The sequence below is a fragment of the Dendropsophus ebraccatus genome, chromosome 5 (genome assembly GCF_027789765.1).
Source record: "Dendropsophus ebraccatus isolate aDenEbr1 chromosome 5, aDenEbr1.pat, whole genome shotgun sequence".
Taxonomy (NCBI): Eukaryota; Metazoa; Chordata; class Amphibia; order Anura; family Hylidae; genus Dendropsophus; species Dendropsophus ebraccatus.
In genome coordinates this window covers 93191700-93212183 of record NC_091458.1, presented here as the reverse complement: position 1 = coordinate 93212183, position 20484 = coordinate 93191700, and the positions used below count along the sequence as shown (strand labels likewise).

At 42.0% G+C, this 20484-nt stretch overlaps 1 protein-coding gene across 1 annotated transcript in view; it reads left to right on the top strand.

Annotated features, from left to right (window-relative positions):
• Positions 1 to 19404, top strand: part of ERCC5 (ERCC excision repair 5, endonuclease) — a 30291-nt gene extending 10887 nt beyond the window's left edge. The window contains exons 8-16 of the mRNA XM_069970733.1: positions 387 to 594; positions 3290 to 4390; positions 5580 to 5830; positions 6181 to 6300; positions 7616 to 7829; positions 12959 to 13103; positions 15083 to 15285; positions 17090 to 17172; positions 18795 to 19404. Coding sequence (XP_069826834.1) covers positions 387 to 594; positions 3290 to 4390; positions 5580 to 5830; positions 6181 to 6300; positions 7616 to 7829; positions 12959 to 13103; positions 15083 to 15285; positions 17090 to 17172; positions 18795 to 19310 — 2841 coding nt within the window. The 3' untranslated portion in view covers positions 19311 to 19404. The remainder of the gene's footprint in view (positions 1 to 386; positions 595 to 3289; positions 4391 to 5579; positions 5831 to 6180; positions 6301 to 7615; positions 7830 to 12958; positions 13104 to 15082; positions 15286 to 17089; positions 17173 to 18794) is intronic.
• The last annotated feature ends 1080 nt before the right edge of the window (positions 19405 to 20484 follow it).

The following is a 20484-nucleotide window of genomic DNA, read 5'->3' as shown; positions in this document are numbered from 1 at the left end:
CTACTGTTGATTTGGGGTTTTTAAAGTTATAATGACAGTGACACTTTAAGCCTTGTCCACACATCAATGTAGTGTTAAATTGGTAGATATTCTATGGGGGAGATTTATCAAACTGGTTTAAAGTAGAATTGTCTCAGTTGCCCCTGGCAACCAATCAGATTCCACTTTTCATTCCTCATAGATTCTTTGAAAAATGAAAGGTGTAATCTGATTCTTTGCTAGGGGCAACTAAGACAAGTCTACTTTACACCAGTTTGATAAATCTCCCCCTATTTGTCTATGATTTTTATTATCAGTATTGTTTTGTTTCAGTGTAGTATTTAGCAGTCGGTAAGAAGTTGCACCTTCATCACACACAGAGGTGACATTGATTTGCTTTTTCTTAGGACTCCAATGACTTCTCCCAGTATCAGCTGAAAGGACTGCTGAAAAAAAATAACTTGAACAGGTGCCTTAATAACGTACGAAAAGAGATGAACCAGCAGCACACAGGGGAGCTCCGTGCGCAGTTTGAGACAGAAGGGGGATTTATGAAGGAGGTTGAAACTCGCCGTCTGGTCTCGGAGGATACTTCTCATTATATTCTAATTAAAGGTATCGGTACATGTGGCAGCAAATGCTTGATGTGAACGCTGCCAGCTGCACAGCATCATATGGTAGAAGGTGACATTTTCTACTTTACTGAACAGCCCTAAATTATTTGAAATACAGACTTTGATTTTGTTGGTTCCAGACACTCCAAACGCTGTTATTTTTACCACGATGATAGAAATTAAAAATGAACAAAATATTTTAGTGAAATTCTGAACTAGAGCTGGGCGATATGGCCAAAAAATAAAATCTCTTTTTTTTTTTTTTTTTTTTTTTTAAATTTTGGACGATTCTCGATTTAAATCTCGATTTTTTTTTTTTTTTTTTTTTTTTTTTTTTTCCCTTTTTGCTAAATAAACAGAATAGTTTTGTCCTTGCAGCATCAGATACTATTTTAATGACATTTGAGACAACTGTATTGCTTCTCACTGTAACAGTGCTCCCCTGTAGTAGACAAGCCCCCTGTGTGCCATTCTGGGCCCCCCTATAAACTATAGGAGATCTTCTTTGTGTGTTTAGTAGTGGAGGTATAGTGGATAAGGGGTGTAGTAGTAGTAGTACAGGTATAGATGAGGGGTGTGGTAGTACAGGTATAGATGAGGGGTGTAGTAGTAGTAGTAGTACAGGTAAAGATGATGGGTGTAGTAGTACAGGTATAGATGAGGGGTGTAGTAGTAGTAGTACAGGTATAGATGAGGGGTGTAGTAGTAGTACAGGTATAGATGAGGGGTGTGGTAGTACAGGTATATGAGGGGTGTGGTAGTACAGGTATAGATGAGGGGTGTGGTAGTACAGGTACAGATGAGGGCTGTAGTAGTACAGGTATAGATGGGCAGCTAGGGGGTGACGGAGGGCGACTGGGGGTGACGGAGGGCGACTGAAGGAGGAGTGGGGGTGATGGAGGGCGACTGGGGGTGACTGAAGGAGGAGTGGGGGTGATGGAGGGCGACTGGGGGTGATGGAGGGCGACTGGAGGTGACTGAAGGAGGAGTGGGGGTGATGGAGAGCGACTGGGGGTGACTGAAGGAGGAGTGGGGGTGATGGAGGGCGACTGAAGGAGGAGTGGGGGTGATGGAGGGCGACTGGGGGTGACTGAAGGGGGAGTGGGGGTGATGGAGGGCGACTGGGGGTGACTGAAGGGGGAGTGGGGGTGATGGAGGGCGACTGAGGGTGACTGAAGGAGGAGTGGGGGTGATGGAGGGCGACTGGGGGTGACTGAAGGAGGAGTGGGGGTGATGGAGGGCGACTGGGGGTGACTGAAGGGGGACTGGGGGTGATGGAGGGCGACTGGGGGTGACTGAAGGAGGAGTGGGGGTGATGGAGGGCGACTGGGGGTGACTGAAGGGGGACTGGGGGTGATGGAGGGTGACTGAAGGAGGAGTGGGGGTGATGGAGGGCGACTGGGGGTGACTGAAGGAGGAGTGGGGGTGATGGAGGGCGACTGGGGGTGACTGAAGGAGGAGTGGGGGTGACTGAAGGGGGACTGGGGGTGACTGAAGGGGGACTGGGGGTGATGGAGGGGGACTGGGGGTGATGGAGGGGGACTGGGGGTGACTGAAGGGGGACTGGGGGTGATGGAAGGCGACTGGGGGTGACTGAAGGAGGAGTGGGGGTGATGGAGGGCGACTGGGGGTGACTGAAGGAGGAGTGGGGGTGATGGAGGGCGACTGGGGGTGACTGAAGGAGGAGTGGGGGTGACTGAAGGGGGACTGGGGGTGATGGAGGGCGACTGGGGGTGATGGAGGGGGACTGGGGGTGATGGAGGGCGACTGGGGGTGACTGAAGGGGGACTGGGGGTGATGGGGGGGTGACTGGGGGTGACTGAAGGAGGAGTGGGGGTGATGGAGGGCGACTGGGGGTGACTGAAGGGGGACTGGGGGTGACTGAAGGAGGAGTGGGGGTGACTGAAGGAGGAGTGGGGGTGATGGAGGGCGACTGGGGGTGACTGAAGGGGGACTGGGGGTGATGGAGGGGGACTGGGGGTGATGGAGGGGGACTGGGGGGGCTGGGGCAGCTGGGAATGATTGGGAAAGGAGTACACATAGCCCTCCTCCCCTCACCCCGGCCACACATGCAGGTCCCGGTCTCTGCAGGAGGCTGCAGGGACTGTAGTGGTGATAGCGTCGCTGCCATTACTGGAGCTGTACAGCGGGATCAGGGGTGAAGATCCTGCTGTACAGCTCCAGTAATGGCAGCGACGCTATCACCACTACAGTCCCTGCAGCCTCCTGCAGAGACCGGGACCTGCATGTGTGGCCGGTAGGGGAACGGAACGCTATGTGTACAGCTGGGGAAGGTCGGTCGCGGCTCTGGGGGACTGCCGACCGACCTGCACCTCGCCACACTTCCCGCCCGCCCGGCACCTCCACGCAGCGCCGCCCCCTCACTTCCCGCCGGCCGTAACCTGCACCTCATGCCCGGCCGGCACCTCCACGCAGTGCTGCCCGCCCGCCCTCCATCTCCCGCCCGGCACCTGCACCTCCTGTCCGCCCGCCCGACTGACTCTCCGCGCTTCTCTGCCCGCAATGATTTTTTGTGAAAATCGAATTTACGATTTTCACAAAAAATCTAATCGATTCTAACCTTCTGGGCGAATTAATCAAATTAATTCGATTAATCGCCCAGCCCTATTCTGAACATTGTTTGTAACAGTAATTGCACAGCAATGTGTTCAGCTTTTTTTCTTTATTATTTTTAGGAATTCAGTCAAAGCCAGATGATAAGAAAGATGAGGTGCCCGAGCAGGCAGTGCCCTCGAGTTCTAGTGATATGCCAAAAACCTACCTTGATAAGAAGCTGGCTTCTGCCCATAAACCTAAGAAAGCAAGGGATTCTGTTCCAGAAGAGGCACCACCCTCGCCAAGAACACTATTTGCTATACAAGAAGCAATGATGGAGAGCAGCTCTGATGAGGAACCTCATAAAGGTGGAATAGCACAAAGCTATGAGAGCGCATCTGAGTCTGCTGGGGCCATAGATGGCAGTGTCTCACCCAGAACCATGCAAGCAATTCAGGAGGCTCTTACTGAAGAGGAAATAGGTTTGAGGAGGAAAAGGCCTGTTCAGATAAATGATGGATTAAAGATGGACCAACCTAAAGCCAAGGTGCTGATTATTAGTAGCTCAGATGAGGAAGATGATGCCTTGATTATTGAGAGCGAAGATAAAATGGCCCCTGCTATATTTGAGACAAGTAGTAAGTTAGTGAGCTCTACAATTGGACATACAAGTGCCAATGATAAGTCACCTGATACAAAGCAAAGTGAGCTGTCACACACGTTACATACAAGCCAAAAAGACATGAATGTGCAGGAGGTTAATATGGTGCCTTTAATTTCTAACGATATACCTGCTGGGGAACCTGTGAAGCCTATTTCCAGCCCCGTTAATTTACCAGATTCTATAAAACCCTTACCTGAGAGCAGCCTTCAGGATACAGCCTCAAATCTAGTTACTCCAATTCCATCCCAAGTGGAGAACTCTAAACCAAGCTTAGTTAAAGAAATGGATGCTGAGCTTACTCCCAGCAAAAAGGAAGCCACCATTAATGCTTCACCATCTTCAGAGTCTTCATCACTATTGATGCAGAGTAGTCCTGTGCGGGTGGCCTGTGAAGCTCTGGAACAGGAAGCCTTATTGCCACCACAGCAGAAAGCCACTAAGCAGAAAGAAGCTAGTAACCAAGAAGAATCTGCTGCGAATGTCTCAGACATCAGATATGTCCCTATGACTCCCGAAAGCATACCTATAATTGATGAAGAACCGGACAGAGAAAAAGAAATGGACTCTGACTCAGATGGTAAGTCTCTGGATCCAGGGATTTATTTCAATTATCATATTTGGAGTTAGGAAGGAAATTGCCCCCTATTGTGGAGCAGTTGGCATCTGCCTCATACATATATATTTATATTTTATTTATTTATTTTTCCCTTCTTGTTGATTAACACTAAGGCTATAGGTTTAAGTTGGTGGAGATTTTTTTTTTAAGTTTTTGAATGATGCAAGTATGTAAGTGTATATGATACATCCGGATTGTGATTATTTACAGTGAAAGGTTTGCTGTTGTACTGTAGATGCAACTACTTTCTCAAGCAAGAGTGGAAGGCTGTGTTCACACTCTGCAAATGCAGTGCATCCTAGGTATTCTTCAGCATCTGACATATACCACAGCCTACTGCAGAAGGTCCAATCCGTCATGTATACATTTTTTTTAGCAGGACTCTAGTGAGGTCTAATCCTACTACATTGACATAAAGATGTGGAACGTGCCCCGTTTGGTCGCTTGCTGCATTCAGGCCATGAAAGTGAATGGGCCCAATGGGATCACTTTTTGACAGATAAAGTGTTAGTTAAGTAAAATAGATGTTCAATAATTCCCCGCTCCTGGAACAATGTGTTCAATAGTTATTACCTTATCAGTCTCCTTCCCTGAGCTCTGACTGTGCTCCCTTCTTCGCAAAACACAGAAAACCATGTCTGAGCATTCCTCTCTATTCTGCTGATGAACTCCCTCTTCCCTCCTCCCTTCGGGGACACTCATATGACCATTATCCCTGTCCGGCTGTCTCTGCACTCTGTGATGCCAGAAAGAGCTATTCATAGTGGGGTAATTGGGAACTTGACCCTGAAGGCCACATGAGCATTCCCGAAGGGAGGGGGAAGAGGGAGTTCAGCGGCAGGACAAAGAGGAATGCTCAGACACTGTTTTCTGTGTCTTGAGCAGAAGGGAGCGCACTCAGAACCTGGGGAAAGAGACTGAAAAACAGCTATTGAACAGATTGTTATTAATTTTATATGTTATATTAACGTAAATGTTATATGTTATTAAACATCTATTTTACTTAACCACATAACCCCCTTTAATTCTCATGTTAGAATAAATTAGCTTCCATTATAGGAAAGCTTTCAGACCCTTTTAGTATGTTAATCAGAATTTAACAGTGTTAAAGAAGATGCCTGTAAACATGTATATTTCTTCTTTTTCATAGGTAGTTTCATTGAAGTGGAAAGTGATTTAGATGATAGCAATGCACAGCTAGTACAACCAACTAAATCTCCCATGAATACTGTGGAAAGGCAAGTGGATGAGTCCACGGAGGCAGCATCCATGTCTACTTCACAGGTAGAAAACTCCCACAAAGAAGATGAGCAGGCAGATGTCCAGAATGCTGCACCACAGCAAGCTGAGGAATCCCAAGATAGGAAAGCCGAACCTAATGAATGGCAAGACATAAGTCTGGTAATGGTTTCACTATACCTTTGTCTGCGGACAAGGCATTACACCGAAGAAGGTCTGAATGACTATAGATGTCATAACCATAAGCATATGTTGTGTTCGATCTCTACTGAACGTGAAAGTTGTGTTCCAAGAGTAAAAATGGCAGCAAATTATGTAAGAAAACAAAAAGACATTACTAGTTAAATCCTCATATAGAGAATGACATGGAATGGACTTTTTGGTAAAATGAAAGCTAAGCTCTGATTGGTTGCTATGGGCAACACGAGACCATTTTGGTTTCAGGTAGATTGATAACTCTAGGCCATTGTGTTATATTACATTGCTAAAAAAAAACTTTCATTTTCTTGCAGGAGGAACTAGAGTCACTGGAGAACAATCTGTTGGTTCAGCAAACGTCACTTCAGGCACAGAGGCAGCAACAGGAACGTGTTGCTGCTTCTGTGACCGGACAGATGTACCTAGAAAGCCAGGTTAGTATGTTTACTCATTTATTAATAATCTATGTTTTTGTGGCTTTACAAACTAGTTTGTGGTTGCTTTATTAAGCACTCCAGCAAAACATGTCATTCTAACTCACCAGCAGTATCCCTGCTGTATAAAAACATAGAAGATTGTCGAGATAATATATATATTTTCTCTTTTTTATTGTGACTGTCAGTAGTCAGTCTTTTTCTTGAAAATTTGTAACAATATTTACAAAATATTTTAAATATTCAAAATAAATTAGTAAGGAAATCAAAGAACTTCTTTAGCCATTAAACAAAAGCTGAGGTGTGAACATGTCTCCAGAACACGTTGTCAGAATTTATCTTTTTATTCGTCTCATATACCCCATGTAGAGATTTCTTGATGTTCTGGATGACTGTACTTACAGACAGATCCTCTCTGCTCATTGTCAGGTGGCATCGGGCCCCCCATAGATGGTCAATACGCACAGCATTAATAACATACAAGGTACATAGTAAGAACCTCAGAAAACAGACCATACATTATCATGGCATATATCTGCTCTCTGAGGTGTGGGAGCTGTCACTCATAGGACAGTGTGGCCCAGACCTGTTTTGTAAATAAACAGTCACATACTAAGTGCTCCATGGTCTCTATCCCTGAGCTGCACTGTCAGTAATCACTACCCCTAAATCCTTTTCTTCTAAAGTCTTCACAAAAACAATTGGCTACATAGGGGAGGGCTACCAGTAGGGGAATTACCAACTTGGAGGATATTATTTCCCGGGGGAGGGGGTGGCAGTGAGCACTACCTACTGGAGAATTTCCTACATGGCAGATACTTTTTACTGGAGAGCGGGAATGGGGGGGAGGGGTGATTTCTGTATGAATGTGTTTGCAAATATATTTAATGTGATGTGCATTACAAGTGTAAGTATATCAGTCATGATGGGAATACTTCATTAAAGAACAAAAGAAAAAAATGTAATTTTTTAAAGGAGACCTGTCATCCCGCCGAGTCCCGCTGCCGGAGCCGGTCCCGGGACGGAGATATCCTGGTCAGAAGCCCGGGCGCGCACTCTGGAGAGAGGTCCAGCGTCCATAGAGAATCAATGGAGCTGGCTTCTGACTGAGATATCTCCGTCCCGGGACCGGCTCCGGCAGCGGGACTCGGCGGGATGAGGTCCGTATAAAGGGATCTAACTGGGGGTCGGGAGCCTGTCACCCCGGCACGGGGGGTGACAGGTCCTCTTTAAGATGTCAACTTTTGAAGCAGGTTACATATAATTCTAAATGTCCAAAATAAAGTTTCCTTATATCTTTATCTATATTCTTTAGGAACTTTTGCGTCTGTTTGGTATTCCGTACATTGTAGCTCCTATGGAGGCAGAAGCTCAATGTGCTATTTTAGACCTGACTGACCAAACCTCAGGCACCATCACAGATGATAGTGATATCTGGCTGTTTGGGGCACGGCATGTCTACAAGAATTTCTTTTCTCAGAATAAATATGTGGAATATTTTCAGTTTTCTGATATCCAGAGTCAGCTAGGTAAGTACATGCTTTTAGAAAAGTAATGTCCACTGCCCCAAATGACCTTAATTTATTGCAATTTTGGGTATTTGTTAAAGGGGTTGGTCACTTTATAGTGAAATTGCTCAGTGTACAGTATTAGTAACTGTACTCACTGTATATACTGACAGCAGCTTCCTGTGTACCTCATACAGCTATTATCAGGCTCTCCTCCCCCAGGCTGTGCTGCCCTGCTCTGTGGGGATTCTATCCATAAGATGGCTGACATGGGGAAGCATGTGACCATGCCCCGCCCCCCAGTGTCCTCCATAGGCATATACAGGGTCAGTGGTGGACACTGGGGGGCGGGGCATGGTCACATGCTCCTCCATTTCGACTTTATGGATAGACTCACCACAGAGCAGGACAGCACACTCTGGAGGAGGGGAGTCTGATTTTAGCTCTATGAGTTACACAGGGAGCTACTGTCAGTAAGTGCTCTGCACTGAACAATTAAACTATAAAGTGGCCAACCTCTTTAAGAAAAACAACGGGCTACAGTGTGTTCACACATACAGTACATCTACCGATTCACGCCTTAGAGGGGTGGTGTACATGCAAATGGTGCATGGATGTTTATGCCTCAGACTTTATCTCATGGAAGTCTAGCTAATAGATGGAGTTCTAACTTTTGGCTGCGGCCACTAGACTGTGTTAACCAAGTGTTAACTCTGCTTACTTTATACTGTATGCTATTCGGGTACCTATTTTGGCTAAAATATTCCTAGTCATGTTTCAGTCTAGTGGTATGCAGAGAAGTTGGTATTGGTATTCTTACCTGTTAATAAATATCTTGGAAAAGCATCCAGTCCCAGATCAAATAATCACAGAGTCTATTTACAGAACAACAAAATATACATGATGTGTATACTGAAGACATGCTTTGAAGTTCCTGTTTGACATCATTGTCACTAAATTGTTGGCATTGATTATAAAGGGGCTTAGCAAATAGGCCAAGGATATCATTTATCCAAAGCAAAATCTTGCTAAGACTAACAGCTGTTGTGTAAAATGGCACTGTGTTTCGTGGTGTAAATCTTTATTAGTGGTATTTGGCATGCTCTGTCTTAAGTTTTTGTATTGTTTATGGTTTACATTTGAGCTACTGTTTGCTTATGGCCATACTTAAAGGGAACCTGTCACACTGAACAAGCAGTCTGATCTGGCAGCATTGTTATAAAGCCTGAGATGCTAAGGAAATTTATATGTAGTGTTATGGGGGAGAATTCAGTATGACATGTATTGTTTTAATTTAAATACCTGCTCATTCTAGGTTTAGGAGTCCAGTGGGTGGTCCTAATCAGCGACTTCCAGCTATCTGTGTAGATTAGGACCGCTCACTGGACTCCAAAACCCACAGTGAGCAAGGATTTCCAACAAAAGCTGAATAATTGTACACTGTACATAATAATTGTATACTTGTACATTGTAAAACTATATATTTACCTGCTTAACTTCTCCTGCTATTTAATTGTATGTGTAGCACCATCGTATGTTAAACATTGCTTTTTAGATAAAACACCCCTCAAGCATTTTACTACTTTTTGAATACATTCATTCTTAAAATAGATTTTAAAGTTTTCTTACCACATAGTTAATGTAGTAGCAAGAGACAAAAACATCAAGAAGAAACAACCCTTTTATTGGTAATTTATTCTGTTCTAATGGTTATAATGCATACAGAGCCCAGATCTTAGCAAGGGAAGGTTACAAAATTGTCTCTCTACTAGCTGATGCTAGCTTATTGTACCAAACAGATGTATATCTGGTAGGATCTTTACTAACTGTTAACCATTTGAAGGCTTTAGGATTTAGTGAATCCATATTATGTAAAATAAACAACTAAAACATTGGATGGCTGCACACTATCCTTCCTACAGTGCTTACCCTAATGCACACATCATATAATTCAGTAGGCAGTGCAAACTGTCAAGCAAAATCTCATTTTAAGTACGTCATGGGGGTCATTTATCATTTGCAACTTTTTTAAAACCCTTTTCAAGCTTGCACTTTTCTGCCAGTTAATATATAACAACGTATGATAAATGTACACATTTTTTTTTACGTGTGGTTTAAACACAACCTATTGAATAGAGTTTAGCTGCACAAAATGTTTTAAACTTTTTAAAAAGATGCATATAATTTGGCTAAAAAATTACTACACCTAAGCCACACCCTTTTACATTGAAGCCACCCACCATTGTTCGAAGTAGGAATTTTTTTTTTTACGCCTTAAGGCCAAGTTCACACAATGTATTTTTTATTAAACAAATGCGATTGTTGCAAACAGCGGCTGATTGCATTAACCCCTGTGAAATGCCAGCTGTAGTGTATACACACTGTATATATTATAGCCGTGATTTTATGGGGCCACACAGAAAACAGTCATGTCTATTTTGTGTGGCTGCTATTCTGTGAACAGCGGCTGCATGAAATAGACTGTGCACACAATGTAAAGTATGGCTCCCGGTCTTCACACAAACCCTAATGGGGATAGACCCACTCTGAGATGTATTCTTTATAAAATACAATATTTATTAGGTCTCCATTGCTAGAATTTATTGCACAGAACCTATTCACCTGGCTTACATGTTTTAGCCTAGAGTCCTTATTCATAGCCAGTTCTTTCTATATTCAAAATCCACAGTTTATGTAACTATTGGAAGGGTACTGTGTGTTGTACATAGCAGCTTATACAAAATTAGTACATGTCTGCATGTAAAGAACAGAGCCGATTCTTTGCATGAGTTATGTGAAACAGTGAATAACATCTTTTTCCCACTTTTTACCTTGTTGTCCTGAATCTGTCCATGCAGCATTATGGGCTCTTATTTTCTGCTGAACAAATATCTGTAATTCGAGCCAACATCTAAACAGGATTTTTCTGCATATGATGAATTTGGGTCTTGTAAAATACTCTGATTTCAGCATTGTCCCTAATTATGTATTCATTAACACTGCTGCGTGATGTTTATGGTAATTTATGTATGTATTATACATAGATGTTTAAAGGGAAACAGTATGGATATGCATATCTGTTCCGCCACTTTCACTAACCAGTGACATGAGCACCGTTTAGGTACCCTTAGCAATGCTTTGTGAATAAAGCCATCTTTATTTCGGGCTGACAATGTCACAGAGGCAGATCTGTGACACCGTTTGCACCCGCCCCGGGCTGCACCCTCCTCCTCCGAGAATGATTCTTGATTCTGCACTGGATTTTAGAGTAGCTGAAAAGGAGTCGGCTGTCACATTCTTGAAAAAGGAGGCACAGCCTGGAGACGGCCATGGCCTAAGAGTGGGGCAGGAGCAACAGTGTCATAGACGCACCTCTATGACACTCTCACTGCAAAATAAAGTATGTTTGGGTTTTTTTTTTCCAAAAACAACAGATCAGTACAATAGCCTTTTTGGAAGATAGCTCCCATGAGGAGGTGCGAGGGAACTTTACAAAATCCCCCCCCCCCCCCTTTTTTCTTTTTTTCTTTCTTTTTTTCTTTCTTTTCTCTCTCTCCTCTCGTCTTTTCTCTTCTTTTACTTCGGTTCCACTTTGTAGTTGGAACTAGAAGTTTTAGTTTATATGAAGTTGGGCTGATGTTAGAAGGGTGGTTGCCCTCTGGTTCTGGAATCGGACTACTGATAGCTATTGTATGATGGGAGTTATTGTGTTTATTAGCAATAAGAGTGACACAAAATGTTCTGAGTTTTATACATTTTATTCGATATGTAACTGTATTCACTTGCTGCAACAGGCTAATGTTGTCTGCCCGGAATTGTTTGTTCATATACCAACTGGTTTTAGACAAATTAATAAAACTTTTCGGAAAACAAAGTCATCAGATCACAGAGCATCGCTAAGGCTACCTGCACCATGCTCATGTGATAGGTAACTGGAAACTGGCAGCACAGATATATGCATGTCTAAAATGCTAGTTTCCCTTTAACTCCAAGAAAAAAAAAATCAGGTATTAGACATTACATACAGCTTTAATCTATATAAAACATAAAATAATTTTGCACATAAATGTAATCAGTTTTCTGATGTGTTATATGATTATGTTGTAATAGGGGCATTCAAAATTCTGTAGGTTGTAGAGCTAGAGTTCTTTCTATAGCCTTTTCTAGTTATTTGCATTCTGGGCTCTGCAGTCTAATGTAAGAAAGACTGCCCCACTATATTCTAGAAAGTCAGCAGGCTTGTCTCTGCCAACAAGTCCACTGTCCATTGTGTGTCCAGTAACTGCAAAATTGGGAGGTGGCTCTGAACTATAGTACATACAATTCTGTATGTCCTTGATAAATAAATAAATTAAATGGTGATATTCAGGCAAACACATGAACTTGGCATTTGTCAAGCACAGATTTTAATGCAATGGTACTATCTTTTACATCACCTGTGAAGATAGAAGACCTTTCTGCAGATTCTCCATTAGGACTCATGCGTACTGAGCAATAGATGAGGAATTGAAGAAGAAAGATTTCTACTTGAAAAATCCTCTTCTATTCTGCTCTGGCAGAATAGGAGTAGCATAGGAGCTGAATTTGAGCAGAATTCGAGCAGAATGCATGCAGAATTCAAGCCCCATTGACTTCTATAGGACTTCTCTTGCAGAATCGGCCCAAAGAAGTGACATGTTACTACTTTGGCCCCGTTCACTCTGAGCAAATGCGGCAAAGCTCTCCACTGCGGAATCCCGCCGTACTGTGTCCTGCTGTCAGTGATTTAGAGGGCAAATGACATGTCACTTCTTTGAGCGGAGAGTTCCACCGCATTTGCTCTGTGTGAATGAGGCCTTTGGGCAAAAAGCAGATCCACAGCAGAAAATTCTGCTTGAAAATTCTGCAGTGTGAACAACACCGGAAATCCCATTAAACACAATGGGACATTGCTCTGTTCATATTTTACAGGAGGAATTTCAAGCAGAAATTAAGAGTGGATTCCTCTTCAATTCTTCGCCTTTCGCTCAGTGTGCATGAGCCCCTATAGAGAGAGACTATCTGTAAGACAGTCCTTAAGGTAATGTTGTAAAGCAGTTGGGATCCTGTAGTTAATTCTGCAGTCAGGACCTATGTCTCTTACCATTAACCGTAATCCTCTTTTTTTACAGGCTTAGATCGCTCTAAACTTATTAATTTAGCATACCTGATGGGGAGTGACTATACTGAAGGAATACCCTCAGTCGGCTATGTTTCTGCCATGGAGATACTGAATGAATTTCCTGGGCATGGTCTAGAATCTCTGATAAAGTTCAGGTAAGTCCTTTTTCGTACAATAATCTTATGGTTGTGTAAACAGGCTTTATAGGGTTTGTTCACACACATTGCCTATTGTCTGCACATTTTAGGCTGTGTAAGTCAATATAAATAATTGAGCATAACATAACATCTGCAGCATATGCACGACATGTGAACCAAGCCTTAATCTGAATTAAGTTATCAGTGAGCTAAATTTCATCATTAAATCGCTTGATAAGATTTTAGTGTAATATTGTACTGTTTTCTGGAGATCAAAATTAGTTTCCCTTTAAGACAAATCAAACATAATAGGTATATCAGATGTCAGAAAAAAATTATTATGAAACTATTTACAGTGTTTGGTTCAGTGGGGGGGAGGCTATAGAGGACGCTTGGAGACATAGTTGAGAAGCTGTGACTAATTTGGTGGTACAAACTTGCAAAGGTTGTGAACCTGAAATTGTGTTGTTAGTATCCATTTACAGTTCCATGTGTTCTGCTTCTGCATGGGTTTTGTGGCTGTGTTCTCATTATGCAGCTGAATTGCATTTTTGATGTTTTTTTTGTATGCCAAAAAATATAAACCGGTTTGCAAAATGGAATTAGTTAATAGAATAGTCTGTGTTTTTTCTGAGGCAAACACCCACCAATCCTGTTCAAAGATCACAACTAAGTTGATGGCTGTTTGCGTCAATCTATTCTAAGGGTGCTTCTACACAGAGCAGTTTTGTTGCCGTGTTGTGATGAATTTGTAAAGCTAAGACCAGATGTGGATCATAATAAAATAAAAAAACAGATGCCGAAAAGCACTGTAATGTAGTATAGTAAAGTGAATGTACTATCAGGTACATTTGCTGTAAGTGTTGCACGTGAATAGAACGGTGCCAGTGCCACAGTCCTTACCCCCCAAAAATGAGTATAAAGTACAAGAAAACATACAGTACCATAGTAAATGATAAAATATACAAAGTAATACTAATCATGAAAGAATTAGATGAATTTCAGTCTGTGTATAGTAAATAAGATTGTCCATACAGTAAATTGAGTCCATTAAAAAAGTCCACATACTGTAAGATGAACAATTTAGGACCATCATCTGTAGAAGTACAACACCGCAGAATATGGCAAGAAATGTATGCCGTATATAAGAAGAGGTAAGCAACATTATGAAATGCAACAATACATCACATATAACAGACAAGAAAAGGAAAGAGACAAATCAGCGGTCCTTTTTTTGAAGGCCGTATTGGAGGCGGGCTGGCCTGCCACCAGTGGGAGGAGACCCCAGCCCCCCTGTGACGTGGCTCCATAAGAATCAATTGAGCTTCCCCTCAATTGCGTAAAAAATGCAATGTGTGAACAGTCTTTAAAGTGACACTGTCACCCCCTTTGTGCATTCTGACTTCTCTACACAGGTGTAAAAGGTAAATTAGCAGTTTTCATACCTTATTTTATACCATACATCATAGTGCTTGTTCAAGTAAAAAATGATCTTTTATCAACTGCCGATTGTGCTAAGTGGGCGGGGCTCACGGCAACAGCAACACTTAGCCCCACCCACAGCGTCACAGTTTACCCACCCCACATAGGCCCCGCCCCCTCAGGACCATTGGAACAGGCTGGACTAAAGGTCTAGGCCCCACCCCCTCTAGGTCGGCCCATACCAATGGGCATTATGGGGGCGGGCCTATGTGCCTGTGATGTCACAGAGGGGCAGGGTCAACTGTGGCACGGTTGGCGGGGATAAGTGGTGTTGCTGTGAAGCCTCGCCCACTTAGCACAATCTGCAGTTGATAAAAAAAATCACTTTTACTTGATCAAGCACCATGACGTATGATATAAAATAAGGTATGAAAACCGCTAATATTACCCATTACACCTGTGTAAAGAAGTCAGAATGCAAAAAGTGGTGACAGTGTCAATTTTTAAGTACCTTCAGTCTTGAAAAGTGTTAGGGTAGACAATTAGTTAGTAAGTCTTGACTACATTTCTTGCAGGGAATGGTGGGCAGAAGCACAAGAGAATAAGAAAATCCGACCTAATCCACACGATACCAAAGTGAAGAAGAAATTGCGGAATCTAGAGCTTCATCCTGCATTTCCTAATCCAGCTGTAGCTGATGCATATCTGAAGCCTGTGGTAGATGATTCCAGTGGAGCTTTTGCTTGGGGACGGCCAGACCTGGATGAAATCCGAGAATATCCTTTATCTATTTACATTTTGTAATAGAATATTTCTGAATGAGAAGTTTATATATAGGTACTAGTAGACTGCAGTAGTCCGTGGTACAGGTGAATGTAAGAAACTGTAGGGTATATGTCTTTTATCACCTACTAGGTTTCTTTTCTAACACTCACCACTTCTAAACTCTGCAAAGATGGCTCCATCTCTGATCAGCTTCCTGTATTTTAAGGTTACAGCTGCCTATAGAGGTCTATAGAGATGGGAGAAGTAGCTTGGCTGGAGAGAGGCACACACAGACATAGGTCTGCCACTTGTAGTAAGTGCTGTATCTAACCCCAGTGCTTGATTCACAGCTTCCACTGCTTAGTGCTGCTCTATATTATCTTCCATGCTACTGCTGCTTTTACGAGTGTACTATAGAGATATATTGGAGCAGGCTCTCCACTACTGTGTGTGCTTTTTCTGAAAGACTTGGCAGCTAGTCTTCAACCAGTATCTTAAGGAGAGTTTAAAATTCAGAGCTGAAGACTCCAAAGGGAGATAATAAGAGAAGTTATAATAGCCGGCTACCCCTCATGTACACAGCCAAGAGCTGTCCCTAAAACCTACCTGAATTGACAGGAACACTTTGAGATTGTTCATTTCACATGACATTATATTTGTATTTTATTCTTCAACATAATGGACCATATTTTACAATGCAAGATGTAGTTCATCAGATGAATCAATAGAGAGAAAAAAGGATGCAAGGGCACTCACCGTTACGTGCTGTAGACTTTATTTAGGGTGAAAATTACACTTTTACATAGTTTTTGCAGGTGGCGTCGACGTCAGACACTTCCAGCAGACAGCTGTTTTGCGTTCTACACTTCGTCAGCGTTGAACGCGAAACAGCTGTCTGCTGGATGTGTCTGGCATTCTCACCACCTGCAATAACTATGGAAAGTGAAGTTTACACCCTAAATAAAGTATACAGCATGTAACGGTGAGTACCATTGCCTCCTTTTCTCTCTCTATTGATTCATGTGATTACGATACTACAACTCTTGCAAGAGAGCACCACTAGTGCACTTAGAAATTCACTGAGTGCAATACTCCACCCATCCTCCACACTATTCCTGCCGGATGGAGGTAGTGGTGCCAGTGTCTGCATCTTACAAGGGTAGTTGTTGATAAGGTTACTGTAGGTTTTACTTTTATGGCATGTTTATTAGGGGGTTAAATGCCCTTCTCTACTACAGCCCCCATAGACTTTCAGTAACTGATGGCCAAACTATTGTGTATGGGGACTTTTATTCCTTACCTCCCATTAGAATTCAATTGCAGATCAATTCCTTAGGGTCCATTTACATAAAAAGATTATCTGATAGATTATCTGCCAAAGATTTAAAGCCAAATCCAGAAACAGACTATAAACAGAGATCAGGTCATAAAGCAAAGCCTGAGATTTCTGCTCTTTTCAAATATATTCCTGGCTTTGGCTTCAAATCTTTGGCAGATAATCTGTCAGCTAATCTTTCTGTGTAAATAGACCCTTATTCTTCCAATCTCTGCAGTTCCTTTAGTTTGCACCACACCCACGTGCACAGTTACCTTTATCTAACATGACCATAAGGTGATAAACTCTCCTAAAGTTTCACAATATGAGGTGAAATTGATGGAGCATATGGACCTTTTTAATGTTCTGTTTTGTGGACTTGGTAGATTGTTGCTAAATCCACTTATGGCATTCACAAAAAATAACTGGTTAGATAGATTTAGCATTAATAGTAAAAAAAATATTACTTAAAGTTAATCAGTTTTCTTAACTCCAAACACATTTTGCGAGAGCCACTTTGGCTGGTATCGATCCAAGACTGATGACATCTTACTGCCAGTGATGAAGCAGTTAAACACACAACAGGTAAATCTTTGTTCACTGCAAAATATATTCCCCTATTAGAGACCTTTGGATGTGGATTAAATGTGTTGTTTTGATTTAGAAAAATATTTTTTTTCCCCCAAAAGTTATGCCAGATGGGCCGCGCAGCCCTTTGCCACTATTAGCTGTCAGGTACATATCCCCTGTTACAGTGTTTTTTTTTTTTGTTTTGTTTTTTTTTGTTTTTTTTTCTTTGGTCAAAACCACAAGAACAAGCATCTGCTTGCGAATGTGCTGATAGTCCTATTACATAGGCAAAGGCTATGTGTAATAGAGCCCTTAGGCTAGGTTCCCTCCACATTTTAAGACAGCAAAAAAAAAAATCATGGTGTCAACAGGGATCCAAAACATCTATTTATTATTTTGGTTGTGTAGATTTTACACTGCAGGATATGGCTTAGTTATTCGTATATTCCTTCCTGATTAGACATATAGTGGGAGAATTTGCACTTAGAGTTACACCTTTTTGATTGTTTTACGCCAGTAATTGGCAAGAACTAGTGTGGAAATCTACGCTGGCATAGATATTTACATGTACCATGCAGGCATCAGCTACAGTGGTAGATTTATTAGGTAGTGCTCGCCTTCTAATGAACCTGCTGAAACCAACAGCAGTGGAAGTTTACTAAAGACTGCTGTGTGAACATTCCCTCATACTGCTGTATATGTACTGTAGAGCCTAGATTTTAGTATGCTAATAAATATACTGCCAAGACCACATTCAGTTTTTTAGTGGTCATGAATGATGAATTTTTGGTAGCTTATAGTGGCTCTTTTAAATACATAGCCAAATTTGAAATTGCTGCACACTAAACCAAGAACAAAATACATTAGTTATTTGCTACCTTGAATAGAGTTAAGGAGAATTCAGTTATGTCCAACAAGCCAGCAAAGCCTCCATCCTGCATGGCTAGGACGGATAAAAAAAATAATGCATGTGTTGTTTTCTGTTTAGCAAGTTGATGGGTGCCCATAGGTCTATCCCCATACCCAATTTAGCCTATATAACTCTGGAGGGGACTCTGGGTGTGGGACTGGGATTAATTAAAATGGTTGTATTCAGCAATTCCATTAAGAGTGTTACCAGATCCCAGATCATATGGGAACATACTAAAAAATTTCTGTAGTAAAAAGTGAGGATCTTAAAGGTTTACTCCAGTCAAACGTAAAAGACCAGGAAGGGAAAGGGGTGGTGGTAACATAAAAATGCAGTTATATTTACCTAGTTCACGGTCACCCGCTGGTCTACTGTATCTTCTGGTTCCATGATGTAACAGCCCTGTTCAGAAGACAATTAGATACTACAGGCAGGACACCTCTGCAGTCACTGACTGGCTGGGTAGTTACTGTGGGATCATGGAGACACAGGAATTAGGAGATTCCAAAGGGTGACTGTGAACAGTGGCACTGTGGCAGCAGGGGCACCAGGACAGGTAAGCATAACCTGATTGTTATGTTCCCACACCCTTTGCCTTCCCTGTGTAGATTTGCTCAGAGTATCCCTTTTATCATTAAATTATTCTGACATTTAGTTGCACCATCTTGGTAGCAGTGCTCATTTATGCTTATCAGGTGATGTATTCTTCTGGCATCTCTGTTAACAGACCCAGCTCCGGATTGATTCATTCTTTCGGGTGGAGAAACATGAGTCTCAAGGTGTGAAGAGTCAACGACTGCGCAGAGCAGTGACTTGCATGAAAAGAAAAGAAAGAGATATTGAAGCTCTAGAAGTAGAAGAGGCCACTGGACTAATGGAGGAAGAGTATGCACTTGTGGAAAAGAAAAATGCAAACCAGAAAGGGAAGAAAAAAGTATTGGATAGTCCTCCATCTGAGAATGTTGAAGGTGGCTTTCTTGGGCCTAGAGGGAAATCTTTGTCACCTAAGAATGAAAAATCATTTGGTGATGGCAAGGATACACAAGAATGCAACAGATGTACAGACACTTACAAGGCAACAAAACCAAGCAAACCTAGCAATGTTGGTTCAAGTGTAAAGCCTGAAACGCTGGAAACGAGCAGCTCAAGTGACAATGAAGATGCAGTAGTGCTAGTAGCAGCCAAACCTGTGTTTCAGGGAAACAGAAGAAAACCCAGAACTTTGAGGGGTAGAAGAAAATAAAAACACCAATTTTGATCCATATAATATACATGAAATGAATGCCTTCCTTTTTTTCTACTTCATCTTCTATAAATAAATTTTGTGGAACTATTAATTTTCTCATAATGTTTATTTCTTTTGCTGCATTTGAAAGTACTTTACATAGTATTTTGCCCCTGTGTGGTTAAATAAGGTACTGCCATGTTAGTTTATTAGGAACATAACTGGTATTGGTGCCATTTTGTGCAACAATCATATCTGCAGTCTCTGCAAATCTGACTATAACACAACAGGTCAGATCCTTTCCCCAAAGACTACAGATCTTAAAATGTCTCTGTCGTGAATTTTTTTTTTTTGCAGAAATCAATAGTCCAGGCAATTTTAAGAAACTTTTTAATTGGGTTTATTAGCCGAAAAATGCATTTTTATCATGAAAAGCAGTTTGAAGCTCTCCCCCCTGTCTTCATTGTTCTCCTATGGAGAGAGCTAAATAAAAGACCAAAACAGGACAACAAAGAGTTAATCTACAAATACCTCACCCTGTATCTCCTCTGACAGTCAGCACTGACCTCTCTGAGCCTGATTACAGCTGTCACCCAGCTCCTGCCTGTAATCCTCTGTCATCTGCTTTCTGCTGTCGACTAACTCCCTCCTCCCCTCTCCCTAGAACAGACAGAGTACGTCTGATGCAACAAGTCACAATTTTCAGATTTTTTGCAGTGGATGGAAAAGAGGAAGGAGGGGGGGGGGCCAGGGAAAAGGCTTTTTAAATGCAGATAATGGCATATTTGGCTAGTAAACTCAATTACAAAGTTTCTTAAAATCGCCTGGACTATTGATTTCTGCAAAAAAAAAAAAAAAAAAAAATACGACAGCATTGAGGGTGTGTTTGGCCAGAAGAAACCAAATATGCTGCAAGTAATGTGAAATTTACTTCTCATTGAATCAGAAGCCCCAAAACAAAGTTTATGTCTATTGGACATTGGATAATGAGTGTTGCCGTTTTTATTTTTCCTTTTCTTGCTCCTGGTGCTACATACCTATCCAGAACTTCTGTATAATACACCCCAAAATTACCAAGCCATTTATTCCAACTTGCATAAGGCATTTCAGGCTTATTTCCTTAGTACAATGTACAGGATAGGGGAAAGTAAGAGATTGCAGGGGGTCCGATCTCTGTACCCCCCAGCAATGT